The sequence below is a fragment of the Nycticebus coucang genome, chromosome 8, assembly GCF_027406575.1.
Source record: "Nycticebus coucang isolate mNycCou1 chromosome 8, mNycCou1.pri, whole genome shotgun sequence".
NCBI lineage: Eukaryota > Metazoa > Chordata > Mammalia > Primates > Lorisidae > Nycticebus > Nycticebus coucang.
The window spans coordinates 77518237-77539062 of NC_069787.1; the positions used below are offsets into that span (position 1 = coordinate 77518237).

General features: G+C 39.0%; 1 protein-coding gene across 5 annotated transcripts in view; it reads left to right on the plus strand.

Moving 5' to 3' along the window:
- FBXL2 (F-box and leucine rich repeat protein 2) overlaps positions 1–20826 on the plus strand; it is an 84233-nt gene that overhangs the window by 43904 nt on the left and 19503 nt on the right. For 3 of the 5 annotated variants that reach the window (XM_053599934.1, XM_053599936.1, XM_053599937.1), the window contains exons 3-9: positions 470–524; positions 746–820; positions 6154–6248; positions 19883–19951; positions 20051–20146; positions 20366–20531; positions 20634–20708. In XM_053599934.1, coding sequence (XP_053455909.1) covers positions 470–524; positions 746–820; positions 6154–6248; positions 19883–19951; positions 20051–20146; positions 20366–20531; positions 20634–20708 — 631 coding nt within the window. Of the gene's footprint in view, positions 1–469; positions 525–745; positions 821–6153; positions 6249–19882; positions 19952–20031; positions 20147–20365; positions 20532–20633; positions 20709–20826 lie in introns of those variants that run through there. The other 2 variants (XM_053599935.1, XM_053599938.1) reach the window with 2 other exon arrangements.

Sequence of the window (20826 nt, forward strand, 5' to 3'; positions counted from 1 at the left end):
ACCAAATGGACTTCATCATAAAGCTTTCTTCTGGGTTTGTTATTTGCGTCTCGTGCATCTGAGCCTGTTTGGTGCATCTACCACCAAAATGGGTTTATGTGGGTATTAGGGACATTAGACTTGAGGAATTTAACTTCTACCAGGCTGAGTGCCTGGGAGGTAAGAGAGTTGGTCTTCAAATAGAACTAGTTATGATTTACTTTGCCATATCCATCTCTTAGAACAAGGAAAATAAAAGTTTAAATAGTGCTGTTTTAAGAAAATTTGTACAGTGTGTCTAAAACACCTTCTGAAAGTTGAAATATTTCACAGTAGTGATGTGAAATTATAGTACATTTGCGTGTTGCAAATTGAGGGATCATGATAAAACTTACATGTCCAGGTGGTACATTAAATCTTTGAAGATTATAATTACCCTAAAATGTTAACACCATCTCTCTTTTGTGTTTTTTTTTCTTTTTCTTCATAGAATATTTTCCTTCTTGGATATAGTAACTTTGTGCCGATGTGCACAGATTTCCAAGGTAGAGTACTCACCAGATTTTTAAGTATTGTTTTGTTAGAATGAAGATTGGTTTATATTTTAATATAATATAAATGTTACTACTATACATTTGATTGTTGATATACATCAAGAGAAAAGCTTAAAAATACATACAAATGTTGAATCAAGACTTTCAATAATAGTCTCAATAAGTGTTTCTCTTTTACCCCAATTTCTCTTCCTTTACCTCCTGCCTCCCAGGCTTGGAACGTCTTAGCCCTGGATGGAAGCAACTGGCAAAGAATAGATCTTTTTAACTTTCAAACAGATGTAGAGGTAAGTTAGCTTTGATTTAGACAGAAGACTTTTTTTTAAAGAAATAAGTAACTGTTTCCTCTTTTATTATTTCTTTCCTGCCTTCTTATTTTGTTACATTTAGATTTAATAGTAAAGCACCAACATGGAACAGAGAAAGAAAATTGGAAGATGTTTGCAAACATTAAAACCAAACTCGGTAGCCAGGCACTTTCCCTCTTGTTCTTGTCTGCAGCCTGGGTCTTACTGCTTAGCCTTTTAAAGCCTTACCCCTGCATCATTAACACCTGGTCAGTGCTTTGACCTTAGGAAACTGAACACATATTTATTGATATGAAAGATGCACTGAGAATTCCAGTTCAGTGTCAAGAATGGTGAAATTGCATAAAGCAGTGGTTCTCAACCTTCCTAATGCCGTGTCCCTTTAATAGTGTTCCTGTGGGTTGCGACCCACAGGTTGAGAACCGCTGGCATAAAGCATGGGCCCACAAGTGAGGCTCGAGATCTAAAAGTTACTTCAGGCTCCATGCTTATAGCTCAGCAGCTAGAGTGCCAGCCACATACACTGGAGCTGGTGGGTTCAAATCCAGCCCGAGCCTGCCAAACAATAATGACAACTACAACCAAAAAATAGCCAGGCATTATGGCGAGCGCCTGTAGTTCCAGCTACTTGGGAGGCTGAGGCAAGAGAATTGCTTAAGCCCAAGAGTTTGAGGTTGCTGTGAGCTGTGATGCCACAGCACTCTACCCAGGATGACACAGTGAGATGCTGTCTCAAAAAAATAAAATAAATGTTACTTCAGCTCAGCTGCGTAGGCCATGTAATCTCTCAGTGCTTCTGGTTTATTATCTTTAAACTAAATAATCTTTAAAGACTTTCATAATCCTAAGAACCTGGCACATTTATCTGTAAATATGTAAATGTTTCCATTTAAGAGTAGTAAACCTGAACAAATGAGGAAAGTTTGTTTTATAAGAACTTTCATATTCAATACCAAATTTATAACCAAAAAGAGAGGGAGCAGGGATAATACCGAACATTGCACATAGTAATTTTCCAGAGTACTAGTGGGAGGGTCTTGAGATTCTGGAGTTTATCTACCTAATGTTAGTAGAGTGGATAATACGCCTTACTCATTTCCACTTTAGCCAACTCAGTTACAGTAGTGGATTTGAGTTTTAATTCAGTTACGTAATGTGTTTCCCAAGTGTTTTTCATAAGGTGTACATCATTTTGTGTCTTTTTTTTTTTTTTTTAGGGATGGAGTCTTACTTTGTCGCCCTCGGTAGAGTGCTGTGGCATCACAGCTCACAGCAACCTCCAACTCCTGGGCTTAGGTGATTCTCTTGCCTCAGCCTCCCAAGTAGCTAGGACTACAGGTGCCCATCACAATGCCTAGCTATTTTTTGTTGCAGTTTGGCCGGGGCTGGGTTTGAACCTGCCACTCTCGGTATATGGGGCCAGCACCCTATTCATGGAGCCACAGGCGTTGCCCATTTTGTGTCTTTTTTACTGGATATGTGTATCACCACGGTGGGTCCAGTCTAGCTACTTAGCCTGGTGTTACATAGACAAACTCATGGCCAGTTGTGAAGACACTTCACCTCCTTCTCTAGGTTTTGTACTGCTTGAAAGTCTCTGATACCCATTATCAACCAGTGGAGTGGATCACCTCTAGGACCTGGGGCAGAGCACAGACTTTCCATGGTTGGTCCTGGTAAAACATCCATTTGTATCATATTATGCTTTGAGCTTGGAAGGGGTTGGGGACCTCAGAGATTCCTACCCGTGCTGGAAAGATGAGCTCCAGTTCTTGGCTTAGACTATCGTCTGAATCAGACGATTCAAGAGCATTAAGCTCTTTCTAGACTTGATAGCAATGAGTGCCCCGCCCAAACATGTCAGCATTGTAATACCAGCCAATAATGAACTAAATCTTTGTTCATTATTTTTGCTTAATGATATTGAGGAAGACCTTAAATTCTAAAGATTGTTGTCATTTCTACTGACCAAAAGAGTCAGTGTTTTGAAAAACTTTGGCAGAATATTTTCTCTTTTTCTGTGTTTTTTAATGTCTCTTCGGTTTTGATGATTTTTCTAAACTGTGTAACTTTTTGAAAAGCATGTTAAGAACTTTTAAATTCAGATATTTTAAAAATACTAATATTTTAAATATCACTACCTTGTACGTTACCGGATTACAAAATTTTAGCTGACTGCTGACGTTCAGCTCATGGTTCTATGTGCACATCACAGGAAGACTTAGGAGTATATCCATGAAGGCCGGGTGTGGTGGCTCACACCTGTAAACCTGGCACTCTGGGAGGCCAAGGCAGGTGTATTGCTTAGCTCAGGAGTTTGAGACCAGCCTGAACAAGAGAGAAACCCCATCTCTACTAAGAATAGAAAAATGAACTACTTGGGAGGCTGAGGCAGGAGAATTGCTTGAACCAAGAATTAGAGGTTGCTCTGACTTAAGCTGATGCCACGGCACCCTAACTTGAGCTAGGGTATATCCACTAAAAGGGGAGACTATTTTATGGTTCACCAGTTGTATAAGGAATTACATGTGAATACCTGAAACTGCTGGCTCCAGAGTTTCAATCTAGTCTCACACTGGTTAGTTTCCATTTTGGCTAGCTACTTGAGTCTAGATTGGATTATGAACCAAATCTTGGGGCCTCTCACAGCCTTTAAACAGGATTCTTTGGATGTATACCCTGGGAAGCATTCCATGGACAAACATACGCTATTAAAGGCACTGTCTTTGGGAAGGAAATGTTGATTTTATTGATACAGTGATAGAAGAGAAGGTGCTAAGGATGAAGACTGATACATTTGAAAGTGTTTACTGTGTGCCAAACACTGTTTTAAGCACTTTGCATATACTATACATTTAATTATCTCAAAAAACACTACATTGGAGAAACTGAGCACAAAAAAATGTTGAGAAACTTACGCAAGGTTACTGACCTACGAAGTGGAGTGTATAGGTGCCTCATTCTTCCCGAGTATGTGTGCTTCCCTGAGGCTTTGCCATTTTCCATACTTTTAAAAATTGGACATTTTACTGTCAGTGTCTGCATAGTTATTAAAGATTGTGCTGGGGCAAAAGTGAGGAACAAACAATTAGTGTGTTAATCTAAAAGTCATAACTTTATATTGGGGCTTAATTTTCTTTAAAGCCGTTCATTTACAAATGCACACCTACAGCATATTGTGTGTTAAGACACAGAGGCGTTGGCGTGAATATTGTATTTGAATGGATTTGTTTTTTTTTTAATCCTCTTAATAAAAGAAGGGGAGAAGAAAATTGAGTATGTAATTTTTTTATTCCAGTATAAGAAATTTTGCTCCAAAGAAAGGAAGAGTAGGAAGTTTATAAACGTTACTAACTCTAAATGGAGAAAAATATCAGGTGCTCCATTTGCAGATGTTGATATGGAGGAGGATTTCCTACTATTTATTAGGTGCTTATATACTTAGATTTCTAAGCCATAATCTTTCCCCCCATGACAACATTTTATTTTATAGTTGTCTAGATTTTTGCTTTAAAAATAATTATTAGGTGGTCTCAAAGCATAAATAAATGCTAGTGGTATCAAAGTTTGGATTTTCAACTTAATTTTTTTCTTTTTTTAGAGACAGGGTCTTGCTCTGTTGCCCAGGCTATAGTGCAGTGGTATAATCACAGCTCAGCTGAGACCATCAGATAATCTCTCCTTTTAGTGGATATACTCTTAAGTTTTTCTACAGCGTGTACTTACAGCTGCTAGCTGAAGGTCAGCAAGCAATCCTCCTGCCGTGGCCTCCCAAAATGTTGAAATTGTCTGGCTGGATTTTCAGTTTAATTATGATATTAACCAGGTAACAATGTGTTAGCCCCTTCTTGCAATCTTGTAGTTTGATATATCCAAGTGAATTTGTAGTGCTCACGGTTGAATGCCAAGACTGCTGTTGGATAGACTGGCCAGGCACGATGGCTCACACTTTGGGAGGTCAAGAAGGGAAGATGACTTGAGGCCAGGAGTTTGAAACCAGCCTAAGCAGTATAGTGAGACCTTGTTTCTACAACACATTTAAAAATTAGCTGGGCTAATTTTTTTTCTGGCAACTGCAAAAATATCCGGGCCTTGTGGTGGGTGCCTGTAGTCCCAGCTGCTTGGGAGGCTGAGGCAAGGGAATCGCTTAAGCCCAAGAGTTGGAGGTGGCTGTGAGCTATGATGCCACTGCACTCTACTGAGGGCTACAGAGTGAGACTCTGTCTCAACAAAAGAAAAAAAAAATAGCTGGACATAATGGCATACACCTGAACTCCCAGCTGTCTGGGAGACTGAGATGGGACAATCACTCGAGCCCAGGAGTTTGAGGTTACATTGAGCTATGATCATGCCATGGTACTCCATCCTAGGTAACAGAGCAAGACCTTATATCTAAAAATAAAAAATAGAGGGAGGATAGTAGTATTCAAAATAAAATGGCCCTTTTAAACTTTTCTTCCCTTGTGGAGGTAGAGAAGTCCTAGTGGTATTATAACACTCTTCGTCCACTACCTGTTTATATTCCTAGCAAGCACCTCAGCTAGTTAATGGTTCTTTACCTGGTGGAGTGACCCAGACCGTCGATTCAGATTGGTTTGTTGTAGTTTGCCATTGTTGTAGGATACCACAGGGTATAGTAATACTAAGGGATACCCTAAAAGGATCTCCTGTGTTCCGGATACACACTTTCTACCTCCACTATGGAGAGTCCATGAGGTCTTTATGACTATTAAATGATCTGTACTAGGTACATGAGTGTTAAAATCATTCCTGACAAAATGGAATGTTTATTTTCTTTTTGCCTCCTCTATCTGTCAGTATTTAGGAAAAGTTCCTTTCAAAGCAAATGTGTTTAAATAGGGGACAACTAAGGAGGATGGGGGAGCTTTTACAATATACTTTTATACTTTTAGAATGGTACTATTTGGTAAAGTAGAGTTTTCTTTTTTAAACAACCTTAGATCCCTGGTTGGTGGCCAGTGTTCCCATAGCTGACCTGACAGGTCCTCACGATTGGTCGATTGGTCAGATAGTTGTGAGCCTTCGGTTGAGGAGGCCTGATCCTAGTGCTAAGGCTTTTTAAAAGCACTGTGCAGGTTTTTTTTAAAAGAAAACTTAATACTCTGATTGAAAACATTGTTCAATACTTGCAGCCCCTTTATGCATTAGGGATAAAACTAAGGCTCTGGAGGAATGTTTCAAAATACCTTCTATTACACTTGGAAAAACATGTTTAGTTCCTAAATTTCAGCTATTTTGCTGGTAGATAAACAGTATAAAAATGACATTTTTTTCAACTTTCTTGATTAAAGGGCCGAGTGGTGGAAAATATCTCGAAGCGATGTGGTGGGTTCCTGAGAAAGCTCAGCCTGCGAGGCTGCATTGGTGTTGGTGACTCTTCCTTGAAGTAAGTCAAGTCCACAGGGACTCTGTCTGTCACGGCAGCTTGTAGCTGATGTTTCCCTTCAGCAAAAACAAACCAAGTGCAGTATATTCTTTTTTTCTGCTAGATTCTTTGTTTGGCAGTTTTCATAGAGATGCTCAGAGAACCATGACTTTGCTTTTCAGCGTTGGAAACTGAGCACCACTGTTGTTAGGGATATGACCTTGGGACAAATTATTTCACCTGAGTGTCACTTCTGCTGAGTGAGGGCAGTTGCAGCTCCTGCACGGGAATGTCATGATATCACATGAAATAACCACATTATAGTATTATAATATTTATCTCTCTTCTGTTCCCTTTTGTACTTCTTCGTCTGTTACCTTTTTCATTCCCCCATCTTAGCCACCTTTTTATATCAATTATACTAATCGATAAAATAATTCTTCTAATAATTTTCTTAGTACAAGCTGGAATTTTGCTTACTTATAATGGAATATATTCATTTCAATGTATGCTGTCCAACTAAATTCATGCCCAGCTCTTACTGGACAGCCATTATTTATTGGAAATGTCATCAAGCCACTGTTAAGGGTATATGTTTTGAGGTTTTCTGGAGAGGGATATGATTCAAACCTGTATGTTCTTATCTTCATGGCCTCTACTGTTGCTTCTGAGGCTGGCTAAATGAGGACACATACCCCAGAAGCTTGGATCAGACTTCGTGTTTCTACAGAATTAAGTATTACCACAGTGTACTTCAGTCACAAACTGCCAGCAAGAATGTGCAGGATATAGTGAATGTAGACAGTAGAATTTGTAATTCAAACATCTGCTACACCACTTCTAACCAACTTGATTCACCATCCTCTTTTAAGAATAAAAACAAGTCACATTAAATGTTTAAACAAAGTGATGTTTTTTTAAAACAGGAAATTCAAGCCATTCTATCACATTTTCTGCTGTTTCAAAAGCTTTGTAAACCGGAGGAATGGATGGATTCTATCTTGACAGGAAGCTTAACATTCCAGTAGATCTTAAGATAATTTAAAATGGAGAACGTAAATCCAATTATCGTTTCACTAAATAAGCTGAAATAAATGTGAAGATGCAGATTTTTAACGAAGGATATCAAAGAAATAAATTCTTAGCATTTGAAATACAGTCACATCTACTAGCAAAATTATTGTATGAGCCTAATTCAGGGTCATACATTTTTCTCCAGTGTTCTTTTCAAGAACTTCTGTAGTTTAGATCTATGACTATTTTGAGTTGACGTTTTTATGTGATGCAAGGTATAGATCAAAGTTCATTTTTTTTGCCTATGGATACTCAGTTCTGGCACTATTTATTTAAATAACCATTCTTTCTCCACTGAATTGTCTTTGCACCTGTGTTGAAAATCAGTTTTGTTTTTTTTTTTTTTTTTAATTTTTTTATTAAATCATAACTGTATACAATGATATGATTATGGGGCATCATACACTCACTTCATAAACCATTTGACACATTTTTATCACAGTGGTTAACATAGCCTTTCCGGCGTTATCTCAGTTACTGTGCCAAAACATTTATATTCTACATTTACCAAGTTTCGCAAATACCCCTGTAATATGCACCACAGGTGTGATCCCACCGATTCCCCTCCCTCTACCCACCCCCCCCTTTCCCACTTCCCCCTATTGTTAAGTTGTAGCTGGGTTATAGCTTTCATGTGAGAGTCCCAAATTAGTTTCATAGTAGGGCTGTGTACATTGGGTATTTTTTCTTCCATTCTTGGGATACTTTACTAAGAAGAATATGTTCCAGCTCCATCCATGTAAACATGAAAGAGGTAAAGTCTCCATCTTTCTTTAAGGCTGCATAGTATTCCATGGTATACATATACCACAATTTATTAATCCATTTGTGGATCGATGGGCACTTGGGCTTTTTCCATGACTTAGCAATTATGAATTGGGCTGCAATAAACATTCTGGTACAAATATCTTTGTTATGTTGTGATTTTTGGTCTTCTGGGTATATGCCCAGCAGAGGAATTACAGGATTGAATGGCAGATCTATTTTTAGATCTCTGAGTGTTCTCCATATATCTTTCCAAAAGGAATGTATTAATTTGCATTCCCACCAGCAGTGCAGAAGTGTTCCCTTTTCTCCACATCCACGCCAACATCTCTGGTCTTGAGATTTTGTGATATAGGCTAGTCTCATTGGAGTTAGATGATATCTCAAAGTAGTTTTGATTTGCATTTCTCTGATGATTAAAGATGATGAGCATTTTTTCATATGTCTGAAGGCCGTGCGCCTGTCTTCTTCAGAGAAGTTTCTCTTCAAATCCCTTGCCCAGCCTGCGATGGGATCCCTTGTTTTTTTCTTGCTGATGCGTTTGAGTTCTCTGTGGATTCTGGTTATTAAACCTTTGTCAGAGTTATACCCTGCAAATATCTTCTCCCATTCTGAGGGCTGTCTGCTTGCTCTGCTTACTGTGTTCTTAGCTGTGCAGAAGCTTTTTAGTTTGATCAAGTCCCAGTAGTGTATTTTTGAAGCTGCTTCAATTGCCCGGGGGGTTCTCCTCATGAAATACTCACCCAGACCAATTTCTTCAAGGGTTTTCCCTGCATTCTCCTCTAGTATTTTTATAGTTTCATGTCTTAAGTTTAAATCTTTAATCCAATGAGAGTCTATCTTAGTTAATGGTGAAAGGTGTGGGTCCAATTTCAGTCTTCTGCAGGTTGCCAGCCAGTTCACCCAGCACCATTTGTTAAATAGGGAATCTTTTCCCCACTGAATGATTTTAATTGGCTTGTCAAAAATCAAATAGCGGTAAGTAGCTGGATTCATCTCTTGGTTCTCTATTCTATTCCAGATATCTACTTCTCTGTTTTTGTGCCAATACCATGCTGTTTTGATCACTATCGATTTGTAGTAAAGTCTGAGGTCTGGTAGTGTGATTCCTCCTGTTTTGTTTTTATTTCTGAGTAATGTCTTGGCTATTCGAGGTTTTTTCTGATTCCATATAAAACGAAGTAATGTTTTTTCAAGATCTTTAAAATATGACAGTGGAGCTTTAATAGGGAGTGCGTTGAAATTATATATTGCCTTGGGTAGTATGGACATTTTGATAATGTTGATTCTTCCTAGCCATGAGCATGGTATGTTTTTCCATTTGTTAACATTTTCAGCTATTTCTTTTCTTAGAGTTTCATAGTTCTCTTTATAGAGATCTTTCACGTCTTTTGTTAGGTAAATTCCCAAATATTTCATCTTCTTTGGCACTACTGTGAATGGGATAGAGTCCTTAACTGCTTTTTCAATTTGACTGTTGTTGGTGTATATAAAGGCTACCGATTTATGAATGTTGATTTTGTAACCTGAGACGCTGCTGTATTCCTTGATCACTTCTAGGAGTTTTGTAGTAGAGTCCCTAGTGTTTTCCAGATACACAATCATATCATCTGCGAAGAGCGAGAGTTTGATCTCTTCTGACCCTATATGGATACCCTTGATCGCCTTTTCTTCCCTAATTGCGGTGGCTAAAACTTCCATTACAATGTTGAAAAGCAATGGAGACAATGGGCAGCCTTGTCTGGTTCCTGATCTGAGTGGAAATGATTCCAATTTAACTCCATTCAATATGATATTGGCTGTGGGTTTGCTGTAGATAGCCTCTATCAGTTTAAGAAAAGTCCCTTCTAGACCAATTTTCTTGAGTGTTCTGATCATGAAGGGATGCTGGATATTATCAAAAGCTTTTTCTGCATCAATTGAGAGAATCATATGGTCTTTGTTTTTTAATTTGTTTATGTGCTGAATTACATTTATAGATTTACGTATATTGAACCAGCCTTGAGACCCTGGGATAAAACCAACTTGGTCATGATGTATAATTTGTTTGATGTGTTGCTGGATTCTGTTTGTTAGGATCTTGTTGAATATTTTTGCATCTATATTCATTAGTGATATTGGTCTATAATTTTCTTTTCTTGTTGGGTCTTTTCCTGGTTTGGGGATCAGGGTGATATTTGCTTCATAGAACGTGTTGGGTAGTCTTCCTTCTTTTTCTACATTTTGGAACAGGTTGAGTAATATAGGTACTAATTCCTCTTTAAAGGTTTGGTAGAATTCTGACGTGAAACCATCTGGTCCCGGGCTTTTCTTTTTAGGGAGGTTTTGTATAGTTGATGCTATTTCTGAACTTGATATGGGTCTGTTCAACATTTCCACTTGATTCTGGTTAAGTCTTGGAAGGTGGCGTGCTTCCAAGTATCGGTCTATTTCCTTCAGATTTTCATATTTCTGAGAATAAAGTTTCTTGTAATATTCATTAAGGATTTTTTGGATTTCTGATGAGTCTGTGGTTATTTCGTCTTTGTTGTTTCTGATTGATGATATTAGAGATTTTATTCTTTTTTTCCTGATTAGGTTGGCCAGAGGTTTATCTATTTTATTGACCTTTTCAAAAAACCAGCTTTTTGATTTATTGATCTGTTGTATTATTCTTTTGTTTTCAATTTCATTTAATTCTGCTCTAATTTTGGTTATTTCTTTTCTTCTACTGGGTTTGGGGTTGGAATGTTCTTCCTTTTCCAGTTGCGTGAGATGTCCCATTAAGTTGTTAACTTCCTCTCTTTCCGTTCTCTTGAGGAAGGCTTGCAGTGCTATAAATTTCCCTCTTAGAACTGCCTTTGCAGTGTCCCAGAGGTTCTGATAGCTTGTGTCTTCATTGTCATTTTGTTCCAAAAAATTGGTGATTTCTTTCTTAATCTCATCTCTGACCCAGCTATCATTCAGCATAAGGTTATTTAACTTCCATGTTTTTGTATGGGTATGCAGATTCCTGTTGTTACTCAATTCAAGTTTTATTCCATGATGGTCTGAGAAGATGCATGGAATAATTTCTATTCCTTTAAATTTACTGAGGTTAGACTTGTGACCTAAAATGTGATCAATTTTGGAGTAAGTTCCGTGGGCTGATGAGAAGTATGTGTATTCAGTTTTGTTGGGATGAAATGTTCTGTAGATGTCTGCTAAATCTAAATATTGGATGGTTAGGTTTAAATCTAAGATTTCTTTGCTCAGCTTCTTTCTGGAGGATCGATCCAACACTGCCAAGGGAGTGTTGAAATCTCCAACGATTATGGAGCTGGAGGAAATCAAGTTACTCATGTCTGTTAGAGTTTCTCTTATAAATTGAGGTGCATTCTGGTTGGGTGCATAGATATTAATAATTGAGATCTCGTCATATTGAGTATTACCCTTAACAAATATGAAGTGACCATTCTGAAAATCAGTTTTTAATATGTGTCTGGAACTATTTCTGTACCTCTCTAGTTTTCATTGATGTACAATTATACCAAACCACAGCCTTGATAAATGTAGCTATATAATATCTTGAAAGTAGGTTGTGTTAGTCTTCCAACTTTGTTCTTTTCCAGAGTTGTTTGGCTACTCTTACTGCATTGCATTTTCATATGCATTACAGAATCAGCCTGTCAATTTTTATAAAAGAGCCTACGGTCTTGATTAGGATGGTGTTGAATCCATGGACCAGATTGGGGAGAATTGACATCTTAACATATTGAGTCTTCCAATCCATGAACGTGCTATATCTTTCCATTTGTTTAAGTGTTGTAAAATTTCTTTCTTCTTTTGAGACAGAGTCTCAAGCTGTCGCTTTGGGTAGAGTGCCGTGGAGTCATAGCTCACAGCAACCTCAAACTCTTGGGCTCAAGCAATTCTCTTGCCTCAGCCTCTCAAGTATGTGGGACCACAGGCGCCCACCACAACACTTTTTTTTTTTGTTGCGGTGGTTATTATTGTTTAGCAGGCCTGGCTTGGGTTCAAACCTGCCAGCCTTGGTGTATGTGGCCAGAGCCCTACCCACTGAGCTATGGGTGCCACCCAGGTGTTGTAAAATTTGCTTCACATGTTTTGTAGTTTTCAGTGTACAAGTTGTGCACATCTTTGTGTCGTATTTATCATTAAGTATTTTTTTTATCATTAAGTATTTTTAAAGGCTTTTGTAAATGGTATTATTTTTCATTTTAATTTTTAATTATACATTGCTGGTAGAAATACTATTGTTTTGGGTTTTTTATTATTATTATTTTTTTTTTTGGAGACAGAGTCTTACTATGTTGCCCTCGGTGGAGTGCTATGGCATCACAGCTCACAGCAACCTCAAACTCTTGGGCTTAGGCGATTATCTTACCTCAGCCTCCCAAGTAGCTAGGACTACGGCACCTGCCACAATGCCTGGCTATCCTTTTTTTTTTTGTTGTTATTCTTTTGTTGCCCAGCAGGCCCAGGCCAGGTTCAAACGCACCATCCCTCGTGTATGTGGCTGGCGCCCTAACCACTGAGCTATGGGCGCTGAGCCAATACTATTGCTTTTTATACAATTATTTTTAAAATTTTGAAACCTTGGTAAACTTAGTAGTTCTTATAGCTTTTTTGTTGGTTTCCAAGTCCTCATTCATAGAGGGAAAGCATTCAAGTGTGATGTTAGCTCCAGATTATTTGTAGATGCTTGTCAAATTGAAGACGTTTCCTTCTATTCCTAGTTGACTGGGAATTTTTTAAAAATGAGAGTGGATGTTAGGTTTGGTCAAATGCTTTTATACTCCATCTATATATAAATGATAATATGGTATTTTTTTAGTTTTTTCATATGATGAATTATGTTGGGTCATTTTTTAAACGTTAAATCAACTTTTCATCCCTTAGATAAACCCTACTTGAGTTGTCATGTATTATATATTTTATATATTATTGGATCCTATTTGCTAAAATTTTGTTTAAAATTTTTGCATTCATTTTCATGAGGAATACTGTTGTATGATAGTCTTTTCTTATAATATTTTTCTTTGGTTTAGGGATCAAGGTAACAATCACCTCATAGAATAAATTGGGAAGTATTCCTCTTCAGATTTGTTGAAGAGTTTATATAGATTTTGTAATTTTATTTTTTTAAATGTTTGATAGAATTTACCATTGAGGACATCTTAGTCTGAATGTTTCTTTTGGTGAAGATTTTAAACTACAGATTTAATTTCTTTAATATAGAACTTTTCAGATTATCTATTTCTTTATTAATAAGTTTTGGTAGCTTGTGTCTTTCAAGGAATTTGTCCATTTCATTAAGTTCTTGAACTTACTGGCATAAAGTTCTTTATAATATTCTCTTATCATCAATTGACTATCTGTAAAATCTGCCGTGGTATCTCTTCTCTTATTCCCCAGATTGGTAATTTTGTATTTTTTTCCTGGTCTGCCTGACTAATAGTTTATTTTATTGATATTCTCCCAAGAACCAGGTGTGGTTTTCATTCATTTTTCCTTGTCTTTCTGTTTTGTCCTTCATTGGTTTCTGCCCCGATCTTTATTATTTACTTTCTTTTACTTTGGGCTTCATTTGGTCTCTTGTTTCTTTTCTTTTTCTTTCTTTCTTTTTTTTTTTTTTAGAATATAAAAGTGTAAGGTAATTTTATATAAAAAAGAAGAGAAATAGTGGGTGAAAGAGAAGAGAGCAGGGAGTGAGAGAGGGAAGGGGGAGTGGAGGGAGAAAAGGAACAAGCATGGCATTCCAAAGAAAGAAAGGAAGAGTGTCAGCCTGTTTCTTTATTTTTGGGGGGAGGACAGAGTCTTACTCTGTCACCCTGGAAAGAGTGCTGTGGCGTTATAGCTCACAGCAACTTCAAACTCTGGGGCTCAAATGAGTCTCTTGCCTCAGCCTCCCAAGTAGCTGGGACTACAAGCGCCTGCTACAACGCCCAGCTATTTTTAGAGATGAGGTGTCACTCTTGTTTAGGCTGGTCTTGAACTCTTGAGCTCAGGTGATCCACCTGCCTTGGGGAATTACAGGCATGAGCCACCGCACCCAGCCCTTTTTTTTTTTTTTTTTTCCTCCACTGAGCCCAGTCTTTTTTTTTTTTTTTTTTCTAGTTTCTTACAATGGGAACTAAAGTCATTAATTTGAGACCTTTTTTCTTTACTAATATAGGAGTTTAATTCTATAGATTTCTTCTAACATACTGATTTAGTCACATTCCAAAATTCTGATACACTATATTTTCATTCGGTTCAAATGTCTAATTTCCCTTTTGATTTCTTTCATGACCCATGAGTTGTTTAAAAGTATATTATTTCCTAGCCAGGCGCTGTGGCGGGCGCCTGTAGTCCCAGCTGCTCGGGAGGCTGAGGCAAGAGAATTGTGTAAGCCCAAGAGTTAGAGGTTGCTGTGAACTGTGTGACGCTACGGCACTCTACCCGAGGGCGGTACAGTGAGACTCTGTCTCTACAAAAAAAAAAAAGTATATTATTTCCACATATTTGAGCATTTTCCAGAAGAATATGTTATTTCTAATATAATTCCATTGTGATCACAACAAATTTTTTGTTATGACTTGAATTCTTTCAATTTCAAGACTAGATTTTTGGCCAAAAATATAGTCTCTCTTGGTAAGGTATTTTCTGCATTTGACGAGAATGTGTCTTCTGCTGTTGTTGAGTGAAGTGTGCTATAATACCAGTTAGGTCAACTTGGTTGATAGTGTTGAGCAGATCTACTGTGTTCTTACTGACTTTTTGTCTACTTGTTTGATCAAAGTATGAGAGAGGAGTAGTAAAATCTTCCTATAATTTTATATGTATTTCTTTTTGTAGTTCTATCAGTTCTTGTTTCATGTATTTTGAAGTTCTATTATTAGGTATATGACATTTAGGATTGCTGTGTGTTTGTGATAATGGTATTATCAACTTTTATCCCTGGTAATATTCTTTGCTATGAAATCTACTTTGTTTGATATAGTTACTCTAGTTTTCTTTCATTAGTGTTGGCATTATATATGGTCTATCCTTTTACTACCAGGTCTGGCAATTAAATCTACGCACTCATCCTAGAAAAAGTGCTACATACCTCACTACTGAATATCACTATGGTCACCTTCAAAGTACTCCCCTTGGGAAGCTGTGCACGGACACCAGCACCTAGTCTACCTTTCAAAGCAATTTTGGAGCTCTTTATTCCTGATGACCATCAGAGCTGTTGGCATATAGCACCCAAAAACATACAACAACAGTAATGAACACCACCCAGCAAGACACTGCCATGTGTCAAATACAGCTGTTTGTAACTGAGGTTGTGAAACCTTACCAAGTTGTTTGTACAGTGCTGCCAACAAAAGGGCACAGTGGCAAGTTTGCAAACTTGGTTGTTGGACTTTCTTACCACTACTTTTTCTAGGATGAGTTCTCAAACTTAATAGACCTTGTCATATAGTTGCTTTTTATGCAACATGGCAGTCTTTGCTTTTTAATAGATCATCTATATTTAATGTGATTATTATAGTTAGATTTAAATCTACTATCTTGCTATTTTCTATTTGTTATATACTTTTTTCTTCCCCTTTCCTCTTTTTTTTTTTCTGGAGACAGAGTCTCAAGCTGTCGCCCTGGGTAGAGTGCCATGGCGTTACAGCTCACAACAACCTCCAAACTCCTAGGCTTAAGTGATTCACTTGCCTCAGCCTTCCAAGTACCTGGGACTACCGGCTATTTTTGGTTGTAGTTGTCATTGTTGTTCAGCAGTCCAACTGGATTTGAACCTGCCAGCTCCTGTGTATGTGGCTGGTGCCCTAGCTGCTGAGCTACAGGTGCCGAGCCTTTCTGTCTTCTTTTGAATTGAGTATTTTTTTTTATTTCATTTACATCCTTTTTAGCTTAGTAATTATAACTCTTCATTTTATAATTTTAATGGTTGCATTAGAGTTTATAGTGTATATCTTTAATTACTACAGTCTACTTTCAAATTGTTTACATAGTATTTTCATTTCTCCTCACTCAGACTTTATGCTATTGTTGTCCTACATTTAATTCTACTTATACATAAATTCCACACTAAATTGTTGGTATTTTTATTTTAACAGTTTGTTCTTAAGAGGTTTAAATATGTTGTGGCGGGTGCCTGTAGTCCCAGCTATTCAGGAGGCTGAGGCAAGAGAATCGCTTAAGCCTAGGAGTTTGAGGTTGCTGTGAGCTGTGATGCCGTGGCACTCTACCGAGGGCAACATAATGAGACTCTGTCTCAAAAAGAAAAAGAGAGAGAGATTTAAATAACTAAAAAGTTATTGCCATGCCCAATATTCTTTATTCCTTTCTATAGACACATATTTTTATCTGGCATCATTTTTTTTTCTGCCTGAAGAACTTTCTTGAACATTTCCTCTACTGCAGAGTTGATTAATTCTTTATCTTTGTCACTGGTTTTGATCAATTTGGTTATGATATGCTTTGGTATGTTTTTCTTCACATTTCTGTGCTAGAGGTTCTTTGAGTTCCTTGCATCTGTGGGTCTGTAGTTTTCATAAAGTGTGGAAAAATTTGGTCTATTAAGATATTTTTCCCTCTACTTTAGGGATTCCAGTCACATGTATATCAAGTTGCTTGAAGTTGTCCTATATTTATACATTCTCTGTTCTCTTTCTTTTCTTTCTTTCTATTTTTTTTCTTTTGAGACAGCATCTCATTCTGCTGCCCTGGGTAGAGTGCCGTGGCATCACAGCTCATAGCAACCTCAAATTCTTAGGCTCGAGCAGTCTTCTTGCTTCAATCTCCCAAGTAGCTGGGACTATAGGCGCCTGCTGTGATGATGCTGGCTGGTTTTTCTGTTTTTAGCAGTGATGGGGTCTCACAAACATTTTGCTCAGACTAGTCTCAAACTCCTGAGCTCAAGCAATCCACGTGCCTTTGCCTCCCAGAGTGCTAGGATTATAGGCATGAGCCACTGTTCCTGACTTTTCTCATTTCTTGTTTTTTGGTGTTTCACCTTAAATATTCTTTCTCTCCCTTTTTCTTCTTCCTCTTCTTCTTGTCTTTTCTTTTTTCTTTTTTTCTGAGACAGGTCTCATTATGTTGCCCAAGCTGGAGTGCAGTGGCTATTCAAAGGCATGATTGTAGCACACTGCATCCTTGAACTGCTGTGCTCAAGTGATCCTCCTTGTCTCCCAAATAAGTAGAACTACAGGCATGTGCCCCCATGCTTGACCCCATTTTGGTTAGTTTCTATTGTTCACTAATCCTTTCTTCTGCCTGTTGTTAATCTCCTCCAGTAAATTTTTGTTTTTTAATTTTTTTTTTGAGACAGAGTCTCGCTATGTCTCCCTAGGTACAGTGCCATGGCATCATAGCTCACAGCAACTTCCAGCTCTTGGTCTTAAGCAATTCTGTTGCTTCAGCCTCCCAAGTAGCTGGGACTATAGGTACCCGCCACAATGCCTCGCTATTTTTCTGTTACAGTTGTCATTGTTGCTTAGCTAGCCCAGGCTGGGTTTGAACCCAACAGCCTTGGTGTATGTGGTCAGCACCATAACCACTGTGCTATGGGCACTGAGCCCCCTCAAGTAAATTTTCATCCCAGCCATTGTGGTTTTCATATCTAAGTGTTTAATTTATATATATATATATACACACACACACACACATATATATATATTTTTTTTAGAGACAGAGTCTTACTTTGTCACCCTCAGTAGAGAGCTGTGGCGTCACAGCTCACAGCAACCTCCAGCTCTTGGGTTTAGGTGATTCTCTTGCCTCAGCCTCCTGAGTAGCTGGGACTACAGGTGCCTGCCACAACGTCCGGCTATTTTTTTTGTTGCAGTTTGGCTGGGGCTGGGTTTGAACCCGCCACCCTCAGTGTATGGGGCTGGCGCCCTACTCACTGAGCCACAGGCGCCGCCCTAATTTTTATATCTTTCATGACTTTGAGTAACATGTTTAATTTTTAACTTCATAGAATTGTATTCTGTGTAGTACACTTATGATAACATTTGATGTCTTTGTCTACTGCTATTTCTGCTGTCTGTCTCTCTATTGGGTACGTTTTGATAGATTGAATTTTCTCCTAATTATAGAAAGATTTTCCTTCTCCTTTGAAAACATGGTAGTTTTTTGTTCAGTACCAGACATTGTGAATTTCACTTTGGTGCAGATTTTTTTTTTTTTTTTTTTTGTATTTCCACAAATACTGTTGAGTTTTATTCTGGGACACAGTTGAGTTACTTGGAAACAGTTCCTTTCAGGTCTTGTTTTAAAGATACATTAGGTTGGACCAAAGCACTGTCTAGTCTAGGGCTAATGGTACTCCACTCCTAAAGCAAGACATTTTTCAGTACTCTACCCAATGCCCCAAGAATTATGACGTTTTTCATTCTTGGCCAGTGGAAATGGGCACTGTGAGCTCTGGCTGTTGTTCCCTCTAATACTTTTTATTGATTCCTCCCCCTGCCTTCGCTAGCTTTCTCAGGTGCAGTGCACTCATTACTGCTCTACTGAGTCCAGGAGGGACCCTTTCTTGAGATCTCGGTAGTTCTCTTTGTGACGTTCATCAATCCAGGTCTCTTCTCTGGTAACCCCAGCTGCCTTGTACTTGCTAAACTGTAAGCACTACCTCCGTATCTCAGATAGTCCATCAGACTGCAGCTTGGTACCTCCCTCCCTAAATCAGAAAGAGCAGATATGGGTGAGGCCAGGCTTTGGAGCCTTTTGGGGACTGCACGGAAAAATCAGGACTAAGCACTATAGGATATGTTGAAGTTGTATTTCTGGAAGATGCAGATGACCTGAGCTAGTCCATGGTGATTAGGGGATTTAAGTTTTCTGCTTCTGGCCTTGCAGCCAACTCACAGATCATTGAGGAAGTTGTCCTCCATGACACAGTGTCCTCACCAGTAAATAGACTGGTCTTGATACTAATTAACTACTGACCCCTATCAATGGCCAGAGGTGATTTCTCCAAAAAAGGCTCTAGGGCGGGCATCCTCAAACTTTTTAAACGGGGGGCCAGTTCACTGTCCCTCAGACTGTTGAAGGGCTGGACTATAGTTTAAAAAAAAAAACAAACAAAGAACTATGAACAAATTCCTATGCACACTGCACATATCTCATTTTGAAGTAAAAAAACAAAACGGGAACAAATACAATCACACTGCCTCATGTGGCCCTCAGGGTAACCAAGTGACAACATGGCATAACACAGGAAAGATTCACCCTGGGCTTCAAACTAATTTTCCTATGGAAGGGAAGAAACAGGTAGCCTATCCTCCATTTGCAGATGACTCACCGAGGTGTGGCTGAAGGAGAACTGACAGTCAGTCCAGGGTTTTGCTTCTTTTTTTTTGTAGAGACAGAGTCTCACTTTATGGCCCTCGGTAGACTGCCGTGGCCTCACACAGCTCACAGCAACTGCAACTCCTGGGCTTAAGCGATTCTCTTGCCTCAGCCTCCCGAGTAGCTGGGACCACAGGCGCCCGCCACAGTGCCCGGCTATTTTTTGGTTGCAGTTTGGCCGGGGCCGGGTTTGAACCCGCCACCCTCGGTATATGGGGCCGGCGCCCTACCAACTGAGCCACAGGCGCCGCCCGGTTTTGCTTCTTAAAATGTGGTTGGTCCCCAGAATGGCAGCACCTGGCAGTTTCTTAGAACTGTAGACTGTGAAGCACCAGCTCTGCCCTCAGAATCTGCACTGTGACAAGAGCCTTAGCTGATTTGTGTACACGTTAATTAAAGTTTGAGGAGCACGCTCTAAGTGTGAATGGTCACACATGCCCTCTAGTGGCTGCCCAGCAGTCTACAGGTTGTTTTAAAACATTTTCTCATTTTAGGACCTTTGCACAGAACTGCCGAAACATCGAACATTTAAATCTCAATGGGTGCACAAAAATCACTGACAGGTGAGTAAGAAAGATTAATTTGTGACTAAGTAGCCATGAGGAGGGTAAGGGGAGAGAAACATGGTTGAAAATATCTTTAGCGTGTCTGCTGTTTTTCAGCACGTGTTATAGCCTTAGCAGATTCTGTTCCAAGCTGAAACATCTGGATTTGACCTCCTGTGTGTCTATTACAAACAGCTCCTTGAAGGGGATCAGGTAAGAGTGCCTGCTGTTTGCGGTGAAGAGACATACTCCAAACTATGAATATTCTGGTGTATCTGACACCTTCCTACAGGTCATAGTAGAGCAAGAAATAGGTGACTTAGGTCCCAGGCCAATTCCCTTCTGAGTTGCTTGCAATATACTGAACTCAAAGTTGACAATGAACTCTCTATTAGAAAGGCTGCACCCTGTTTTTCTTTCTTGTTCTTTCAGTGAGGGCTGCCGAAACCTTGAGTACCTGAACCTGTCTTGGTGTGATCAGATCACTAAGGATGGCATTGAGGCTCTGGTGCGAGGCTGTCGAGGCCTAAAAGCCCTGCTTCTGAGGGGCTGTACACAGGTACCAAAGGGCGGCCCAGCTGTGCACCGTATGTGTCAGGTGTGGGCACTTCATCAGGGAACTTGCTGTTGCATTTTTCATGGTGCCCTGCTGTTTCCTTACTTGGATTCCATCTGTCTCTTGTTTTCTCTGTCCACTCAGCTAGAAGATGAAGCTCTGAAACACATTCAGAATTACTGCCATGAGCTCATGAGCCTCAACTTACAGTCCTGCTCGGTAAGTAGTGTGCCTTTCCTGAGCACTGTCCTGCTCCATGTTCTCTCCTCAAGGGATCCGCTGCCGGCCTCAGCTGGGACGACTAGCAGACACTGATCTTCATCTTGCGTCCGTATCT